General features: G+C 52.5%; 1 protein-coding gene across 5 annotated transcripts in view; it reads right to left on the bottom strand.

Annotated features, from left to right (window-relative positions):
• Positions 1-1,102: 1,102 nt before the first annotated feature.
• CORO2A (coronin 2A) overlaps positions 1,103-9,468 on the bottom strand; it is a 56,807-nt gene continuing 48,441 nt past the window's right edge. For all 5 annotated transcript variants that reach the window (XM_006143696.3, XM_014586000.2, XM_014585999.2 and 2 more), the window contains 6 exons: positions 8,696-8,800; positions 7,879-7,975; positions 5,496-5,608; positions 4,775-4,865; positions 3,561-3,835; positions 1,103-1,848 (listed from right to left, as the gene is read on the bottom strand). In XM_006143696.3, coding sequence (XP_006143758.1) covers positions 1,717-1,848; positions 3,561-3,835; positions 4,775-4,865; positions 5,496-5,608; positions 7,879-7,975; positions 8,696-8,800 — 813 coding nt within the window. In that variant the 3' untranslated portion in view covers positions 1,103-1,716. The remainder of the gene's footprint in view (positions 1,849-3,560; positions 3,836-4,774; positions 4,866-5,495; positions 5,609-7,878; positions 7,976-8,695; positions 8,801-9,468) is intronic.

The raw sequence follows: 9,468 nt of genomic DNA, 5'->3' as shown, positions 1-9,468 counted from the left end.
CAGCCAGGACTTCAGAGGGTCTGGGTTCACGTCCCAGCTCCTGTCTGGCACGCACAGTCCTCTTTGTCTTTACTGCAGATAGACTCAGAGGCACCAGTAGGGTGGATCTCCATCCTCGCCGTATTATAGAGGTCCCTGCAAAGCTTATACAAACACACAGACGTCTGGGACCCCTCTCTGGAGAGTCAGCTTCGACTGGTCCAAGCAGAGCACCTGCATTTCCTGAATGCTCCCCAGGGGATTCTAATGTAGACTTTGGGCTGAAACCTGCCAGTTAGGTGACCTCCTGCAACTCCCCCACCTCAGGTCCCGATTGCTCTGTGCAGTGGAAAAACTGTCTGCCTCTCCTTGGTAAAGAGGAGTGAATTGCACTTGTCTTCCTCCTTCGGGCTATTGAACTGACCACCAAGAAAAAAATACCTTAGTGCAGGGCTCAGAACACAGGCCCATGGAGGAGGGATGCAAGGAAACTTGGGGGCCAAGAGAGGAGTTTCAAGGCCACCTGGTCTACTTCCTCAGCGAGTGCAGTGCTTCCTCTCTGGAAGCCCTCACAGGTGGGTGACCACAGGGCTCTGCTGGCACAGTGAGCCTCCAGCGCGAGGGACTCCCTACCTGTTAACCTGGGCTGAAATTTGCCTACATCATCCCAGAGGAGGCAGACTGTGTCCCTGAGCGCCTTGGTGGTGGCAGTCGGGAGCATGGGCCCAACCTGGATGTCTGCGGTCCCACCTATGGAACCGTGTCTGTCTACATTCGGCTGATTCTGCTTGGAGACGATGGCTTTGATCTGTCTGCAGTCTAAAATTAGGCCGGATCCCTCTCACCCTTTGCCAGGGTGAATTTCCATAGCAAAATGAGGTTGTCACCCCATAGGTGGTTTTCTTCAAGCCAAAGTCTCAGGTGACAGATCCCACATGGGGCAGATCACCTCAGTGTCCTCTTGTCCAGATGCAGAAGTTGAGGCCAGAGAGGGAAGGATCTGCGAGAGGACACAGGGCAAGTTGGGACACACTGAGGCCAGAACCAGCAGACTCCTGCCTATGTGAGAACCTCGTCAGACTAGAAACAGCGGCCAGACAGGCAGGACCCGAGGCCTAGGACCAGGGGCGCAGGCCAGCCCCTGCCATGAAGCAAATCACACTTGCCTCTCTCTGGGCCTCAGTTTCCCACCTGTAAAATGAGGGAGAGGGGCCGGAGGACTGGCTTTCAACTTCTGAATTTCTTTTTAGTGGCAATATCATGTATTCCAGAGCAGCTGGACACATAACAGAAGGGAGATGTCTAGCTGGAACAGGGTGGAAGGCGAGGAGCACGGGGCACGCCGTCCTGCACCTTGGTCTCCCCCCGGCGCTATGGACAAGCTCGGAAGATCACAGGCAGGCTGACCTCCGAGGTCTTTCCCGTTCCTAACTTTCTAGGATGTTTTTTCCCCGTGAGAAGTGCTAGCTCCTCATGGACTCTTAAAAACAGAATTCAACAGAAGGCAAGGTGTCACCTAAAAACAAAGTCCATCCAGAAGCTCGTTGCAAGAAGGCAAATAGAAAAAAAACGGCACCACATCCTACTGGAATCTCTTTCAGTGACCGAGGGTTTTGTTTTCTGGTAAAAAATATAGAAACAGTGATTGTTCTTGGGAGACCTGCGGTTTGGTTCCAGACCTCCCCACGGAGCTGCGTGGTGTCCCTGAGGGCGGGGAGGGAGGGTAGAGATCTCTGCTCAGAATTGCTCTGAGTGCATCCGCAAGTTTTTGATCTCCAGTTCCATCTGTTTGGCCTGGACTTCTCTCTGGATCACCAGCTCCCGGAGCCTTCGGATCTCCTCCTGTTGCCGATAGAACATCTGCAGCAGCTGGGAAAGCAGAGATTAGAGGGCAAGGTCACGGGGGGTCCTGAGAGGCAAGAGGGCAGGGCACTAGTAAAAAGGCTAAAACACAGGCCAGCAAGTGGCCTAGTGGTTAAAGCACTGCATCCCACATGGCTGACTGCATGGTTTGAGTCCCGAACCCAGTGGCTTGAAAAACACACCCCAAGTGTGTGCGTGTATGCTCAAAAATCCTGACAGGAGAAGGGATTTGCAGTGTGGCCATCCCCGAAGGGGGTGATTTCTCATTTCCCCTCTCTCTCTGGTTAGCACATGTACCCAATAGCAAAAGAAAAAGGCTAACATACTACCCTTTTTTGATTAGGAAAGGTGGGAGTGATGGTGTGGTTGCTAATGGTGGCTAAGGCAGGCGGATCCCAAATGATCGACAATGTGATCTCAGTCCTAGATCTGGTGGCCTAAAAAATTAACTGGGCATGCGTGTGTGAGTGCCCAAAATCCCGAGAGGAGAATGGAGAGAAGAGCCTGCGGTATGGCCATCTCCTCTTGGGATGATTTCTCACTTCCCTTCCCTCTGTCTCTCCGGTGAGCTTACACACCCTATGGCAAAAGCCAAACAAACAAAAAACCTTGTTTACTTCACTCAACAAATAAAATTCAAGAATATTAGAATGTTTTAGTTGTATTTTACCTCCACAGATCCCTCCTGGAACAAAGGAAAGGATATTTGGCCCTCAAGTCCAGAGACTGATGTTTTTACTGTGACTAAATTATGTGTCCTTGGGCAAGTTGCTTAACCTCTCTGAACTTCAATGTCCTCTTCTGGGAACTGGGGATCATAAAACGAATCTTGTTTGTTGGTATTGTACAGAATGTCTATTAGAATGGGGGCGTGTGGGGCCAGCAGATGGTGTAATGGTTATGTTGCTAGACTCCCACATGGTCAACCACGGTTCAAGTCCCAGACGCAGTGGCTTGACACTCATGCTGGGAGTGTATGTGTGCATGCCCAAGATCCTGGGAGGAAAAAGGATTGCGGTGTGGCCATTTCCCCCAGGGGGTGATTTCTCACTTTCCCTCTCACTATCTGTGTGTGTCTCTCTCTCTGGTGAGCCCACATCCTAAGGCAAAAATCTCTTAACAAAAATAAAAAAGGAATGGGGAGCTTCCCCAAAGATCTTTTGTCCTGCTTGGTATCCCAGACATCCCCCGTGACGCTAGTAACCCCACTTGATCGCTATAGAAACCTTCAGCCCCTGGGCCCAAGGCCCTGCAGCAGAACCAAGATTGGAATTGTGCTGGGAGGTGCCAGCTCTTAGGTGTTGCTACTCCTGCTGACGCCGGGCTGCTGGGAAAGTCCACCGCACCCATGCGTTGCACGTGGGAGGCCCTTACCAAACATCGGCTCTGAAAGCACAGGAAGTCCTAGTGTCAGAGCTGGAAAGGAGACTAACACCCACCACATCGAGCCCTCTGCGTTTCAAAAGACGGTTCCCCACCCTCTGTATGTGCTCCTGCTACTATGGCATACGGATGGTGTTCAAGCCTGTTCGTGGAGTGAATTAACAAAGCGAGCTAAGAGCTAGGCTGGGCCACACGGCTGCTTTTACTTCTCACCCTTCATTTCTCCCTCCTCCCTTCTTGCCCCTTCCTCTCAGGGAGTGGGAAGGTGACACTGATCCCCTCCCCAGGTCGCTGCTGCCAGCTCTCCCTGTGCAAACCCACTCTGCCCTCCACACCTCGTTCTCTGTCTTTGGTGGCGGGCATTCGAAAATGTCGAAGCCATTTGTGAGCCAGGATCTCTTCTCCTCCAGCCTCTGCTCCGCTGGCCATCTCGGTGCCTTCTCCTCCAGCGGAGAGAAGGGCCTCTGGCCATCCTCTGCAGCTAGCTTTTCTGTCTGGTCCTTCGGCCAGGGCGAGGCCAGTGTCACGGAGTTGGAGACGGGTCTCTCTGGAGGCAGTGGCCGGGGGCTTAGCAGCTCAGAGCCAGGCCTGAGGGACACCAGGACTGGCCCTGAGAGGAAAACAAAGGGCCATGTGAGGACTAAGTGTCCGTAAGCAGACAGGTCGGGGAGGGCACTGACCTAGGCATGCACTCAGGGACATCGCAGAGAGTCACAAAGAGACATGCAGACACACAGGGACACGCAACAGATGTACATGCAGACAGGCACACACGCCGGATGAGCAAGCAGATACCACACCCACGTGTGATGCTATCTAGGTGACGCCTGGTTTGAGGGACAGCACGGGGTGTGAGCTCGAGTGAAGCCATGTCCTTGGTCTGTGAGGATAGTCCCACCCACATTGCACTCCCCGCCTACCAAGTTCACCAATCCTCCCAACCGCCCGGGAAGCAGGGGAGGCAGGCATCTTGGAAGCAGATGAGGAAACTGAGGCCCAGGGGGGAGAGAGACCTGCCTAAGGGTTATACAAACGGGGGCTTGGCACAGGGTGAGGGCAGTGGGAGGGTGGAAGGAGAGGGAGCTGCAGGGTGGGGGCGGGGAGCGCAGCTGCCCTCCTTCCACTGGGCTGGCCCTGTGTGGGCAGTAGAGGGACAGTGAGTCAGGCCAGGCAGAGTGGGCAGAAGGGCCTGAACAGGGATTGCTCCCTAGAGGGTATCTTAGGCCAAAGAGTAATTGCAGAGAGAGATGTGGGGGCGCGGGGCAGGAGCTGGGACAGTGCCGTCATCCTGTGTAGGCCCAGAGCGTAACGTTTTCCAGTGGGCGAAATCCCTTGAGGCGGAGGGAATTTTCTGAGCCACTTGGGTTAAGCCCCCACCTTCCTGGACCCATATGTGACCATCCTAGCTACAGGGGATGGACTGCCAAGACCTGTCTCCTGAGGTTATGGGAGAACAAAAATATAGGCCAAAGCCCTCTCAGCTACTGGGCCACTGGGCACCCCATTTTCCTACCACATTTGCCCAACGTCTTTTCTCGGCCGTCCTCACCTCTATCCATCCCACTGAGCCACTCCTGGGCCGTCATGGAGGGCTGGGCCCCTGCCGTTGGGGGGTAGATGTCCTCTTGGTAGGATTCCGACTGCAGGAGAAGACCGGACAGTGAGGGGGCAGTGGGAAGGTGGTTGCCCAGATGGGAGGGCCCCGAGAGCCAGGAGGCGAGTCTTCCCCTCCCTACTGTTGAACTGAGGAAACCAAGGCCCAGAGGGCAGAGGGACTTGCCCAAGGTCACACTGCAACTAAAGAGCACAGGGAGGACAGGACCAGGACTCCTGGTCCCAGCTGACTGGCCATGAGAAAGGCCTTTCTCGGGACCAGCAGTTAGCGTAATGGCTATGTCGCTGGACTCCCACGTAGTCGACTGCGTTCAAGTCCCGAACCCAGTGGCTTAAACTCACACCAGGCACATGTGCGTGCGTGCCTAAGACCCCGAGAGGAGAATGGAGGAGAAGGGATTGCGGCGTGACCATCCCCCCTGGGAGGTGATTTCTCGCTTTCTGTCTCTCTGTCTCTCTCTGTCTGTCTGGTGAGCGCACGCGCCCTATAGCAAAAACCTCTCAAAAAAAAAAAAAAAGAAAGAAAGGTTTTTCTCAGGAGGAGTGGTCCTCAGACTCCCTGTAGCAACCCCAGAGCCTGGGACCCTGACACCCCAGGTCTGTCTTCTCCAGTACAGGTTTCCCACCTCCCTCCCAGATGGCGCCCCCAGCCTTACCCGCCGGGGCACGATCATGGAGACGGGCTCGATGAGGCTTTTGGTTGTGATCAGCTTATAGAAGCGGAAGATCTCGCAGATGGACACGTCGAGACCTCTCTTTGGCATGACACCTGCGGGCAGATGACCAAAGAGGGTCGCGAGGTTCTGGCTGGGCTGAGGGCCACAGGGACCCAGTGCCAGGGGCAAAGCCAGGCTGTGTGTCTGAGTGTGAACAGAGACCACCCTTCTCCCGCCATCCTTGCCTCCACACACAGCTCAGGAACAAATGTCTACCCAAGGTGGGGCCCTGTGCTGGGGAAATGGAGTTCAGCGATCTTAGCTGGACTTGCATAGGCAGTTTACTCCAGGCTCACCTCTAACCACAGGTCCTGTTACCCAAATGCTCTTAATACAGTTACTCCAGCTTTTTTAGATTAGTGTTAGCATGGTATACCTTTCTCTGGCCCTTTACTTTTAGTCTAGTTGTGTCTTTATATTTAAAATGGGTTTCTTGTAGACAATATATAGTTGGGTCTTTTAAAATTCTCGAACACACTTATAAAGTAGGTAGGTTAAGTGTCTATCAACAGACAGACTATTGAAAATTTGTGTGTGTGTGTCTATATATGTGTGTGTGTGTGTGTGTGTGTATTTAGAGAGGAAGAGAGAGAGAGAGAGAGAGAGAGGCATACACACAATGAAATACTATTCAGCCATGAAAAAGAATGAAATTCTGTCCTGTGGCAAAATAGATGAACTTGGAGGACATTAAATGAAATAAATCTGGCCCTAAAGAGAAAAATTGTATTTTATTCATATGCGAAAACTGAAAAAAGTTCTCCTCATTGAAGTAGAGGAGAGAATGGCGGTTACTAGAGGCTGGGAAGGGGAAGGGGAGCTGGCAGCTGGCAGAAACCTTCAGTTTGATTAGAGGCAGAAGTTCCAGCGTTCCATAGCAAAGTAGGGTAATTACAAAGGGTCCTTAAAAAGTGCATGAAAATGTGCATCACGGGCCAACCAGTGACATGGTGGTTAAGACACTGGATCCTCGGGAACCAGCAGTTAGCATAATGGCTATGTTGCTGGACTCCCACGTAGTCGACCGCGGTTCGTGTCCCGGACCCGGTGGCTTAAAACTCACGCCGGGCGCGTGTGCGTGCGTGCCCAAGATCCCGAGACGAGAATGGAGGAGAAGGGATTGCGGCGTGACCATCTCCCCTGGGGGGTGATTTCTCGCTTTCTGTCTCTATGTCTTTCTCTGTCTGTCTGGCGAGTGCACGCGCCCTACAGTGAAAATCTCTCCAAAAAAAAAAAAAAGACACTGGATCCTACATGGCTGACTGTGTGGTTCAAGACTCAGCCTTGGTGACTTGAAAAAACATGCTGGTATGTGAGCACACATGCCCCAAATCCCAAGAGGAGAATGGAGGAGAAGGGATTGCAGCATGGCCATCCTCCCTGGAGGATGCTTTCTCACTTTCTCTCTCTGTCTCTGTCTCTCTTTGCTGAGGACACTTGTCCTTTAGCAAAGTACACAAATGTGCATTAGAAAAGTATGCACAGATTTCAAACTTCTTTTGCATCAAAATATACTCATAGTTTAATCTCACTTTTCCATAAACTTTGACGTTTTGAAGTCCTCATACAGTTAACAATACTATGTAAGTCGCCAAAAGAGGATTTTAAATGTTCTCACACAAATCAATGATGAATAGTTGAGGTGATAAATGTGCTAAATTATCTAAATCTGATCATTAAACACTGCATTCATATACTGAAAAACTCACATTGTACTCATAAAAATTTATAATTATTATATGTAAATTAAAAGTGACAACCAAAAAAGGTAGGTGGAGATTGCTCCTTGAGGTTCTTTTAGGTCACCCCCCTTCATCCCTCTGTTCTGCTATTCTTTAATTTCCAGAAGGCATGTACGGGTTCTGGAGAGACACAGACAGGGAGAGAGCACCCCCAGTGGCATGTGGTCATGCCACAATCCCTTCTCCTCCACCCTTTTGGGATCTGGGGCACACACGCACACGTGCCTGGAGTGTTTTCCAAGTTGTCAGGCTAGCATTCCAACTGAGGTTGGGTATATGGAGTGGGGGGGGGGTCCCTTAACCACTGGGCTACCAGGCCAGCCCTGCTCTGCTATTGCTGGAAGTGCTTAACCCTGGCCTAGAACATCGTCCTGCTTTCCCCACAGTGGGCTCTGGTTCTCCTTCCAGCTCCTTAAATGTCTGCTCCTCTGGGAAGCCTTCCCTGACTTCCCTTTCATGCTGCCCGCCTCCATCGAGCTGGGGTGTTGCCCTGCCATTTCCTGTCCCATCAGATTCATGCCTATCCCCCCAGGCCCAGCCTCGAAGCCCTGGCACCAAGTGGCCTCCGCGTCCCCACTCACCGATCCCCTTCTGCGGGTTGTAGGAGCGGTACTCAGTCAGGTAGCTCAGGTAAGGCTTGTCTGTGCACACCTCATAGTAGCGGATGTTCCCATCTCCCTAGGAGGAGGGGGAGACTCAGACCTGGCCCCCATTGGCACCCCTGGACCCCACTACCAAGCACCCAAACCCTGGCTTTCATGGAGGGCACGGTGGCAAGCCCCTCCCCCCCCCTCACACACAACAGGGAACACCAGAGAATTCGGGGTCCTGTCACCAAGGCCGGAAGATGGGAGTTCTCGTTTTAACACAGAGTCCTCTCTTCCAAGACCCATAGCCTGTCCTTGCTCCTCTGCCACCGCTCTGGGAAGATGGGCCCACATCCTGTTCCGCTCTGAGAGCCACATATAGATGTCAGAATCGGTGTCTTATCAGAAACTCTTGTCCCAGGGGGGCATTTCTAGTTGTCTTAAAGACTCGAAGCCTGGAGGCTGCTGTTCTTGGCATTGGTGGGTAGGGGCTAAGGATGGCAAATAAAAGTAGGCCTACCAAGCCAAGACCTCTGCCACTCCAAACTCAGAGCGCCCTGCTGAGCAATGTCACCTGGCTCCCGCTCACCTGGACCCTGGGTGGGAGGGGCCAGCTCTGGTGTTCCGTAGGGAGCCGGGAAGGTCGGAGAGGGGTGCTCTCCCATGGGGGCCCGAGGCCCCAGCCTGCCCCTGCCCTGCACCCACTACAGCCCCCAGCTGCTGTCTGGCTGCCTCCACGGCTGGGCTGGGGATATTTCTGCTTTTTGTTCCAGGGGTCCAGGCGGCCACCTCCCTCCCCAACCAGACTGACCTTCCCCACCACGTAGAGCATGTTGGTGTCCGCGTCGTAGAAGGGAAACAGCACGCCTGAGGAGCCATCCAGGTCCTCCTCTATGAGGGGCACAGAGAGGTCGTCCTACAAGGGAAGGGGAGACCAGGAAGGCCCACGGGTCACTCTCAATAAGATTCCTGCCGTGGGGCTCTGGCTGTGGATGTGGAAGAAAGAAAGTCTGATCTTCTGGAACACGTTGGGGGAACATGCCTCTGATTCTTGAGGGACAATGTGTGGGCTACTCTCTGGTGGAGGTGACATTTTAGAAGCATTAAAACACCACTTGTCTACTGGGACCAGCAAGTGGTATAGTGGTTAAGGTGGATCTCCATGTGGTTGATCAGGGTTTGAGTCCCAGACCCAGCGACTTGAAACTCACGCCAGGTGTGTATACATGTGTGTCCAAAATTCAGAGAGGAGAATGGTGGAGAAGGGATTGCAGCATGGCTATCCCTCCTGGAGGGTGAGTTCTCTGTCCCTCTGGTGAGTGCATGTACCCTATAGCAAAAAAAACTCTCAAAAAAAAAAAAAATCCCTCGTTTTGTCAACACTTTTCCCTTAGCAAATCACTTTTGACAGACCTCATCTCTCTCTTGCTCCTCCCACCTGCTTTTGCCTTTTTTTTTTTCTAGTTTATTTATTTATTCTATGAGTGAGAGAGAGAGAGAGAGAAACCACAACACAGCAGTTTTGATGCCAAATCCACCTGCAGCCTTAGCCAGCTGGATCTTTTTTTTTTTTTTTTTGAGAGA

Source organism: Tupaia chinensis, unplaced genomic scaffold (genome assembly GCF_000334495.1).
Source record: "Tupaia chinensis unplaced genomic scaffold, TupChi_1.0 Scaffold000104_1, whole genome shotgun sequence".
NCBI lineage: Eukaryota > Metazoa > Chordata > Mammalia > Scandentia > Tupaiidae > Tupaia > Tupaia belangeri.
This window is presented reverse-complemented; position numbering and strand designations above follow the sequence as displayed.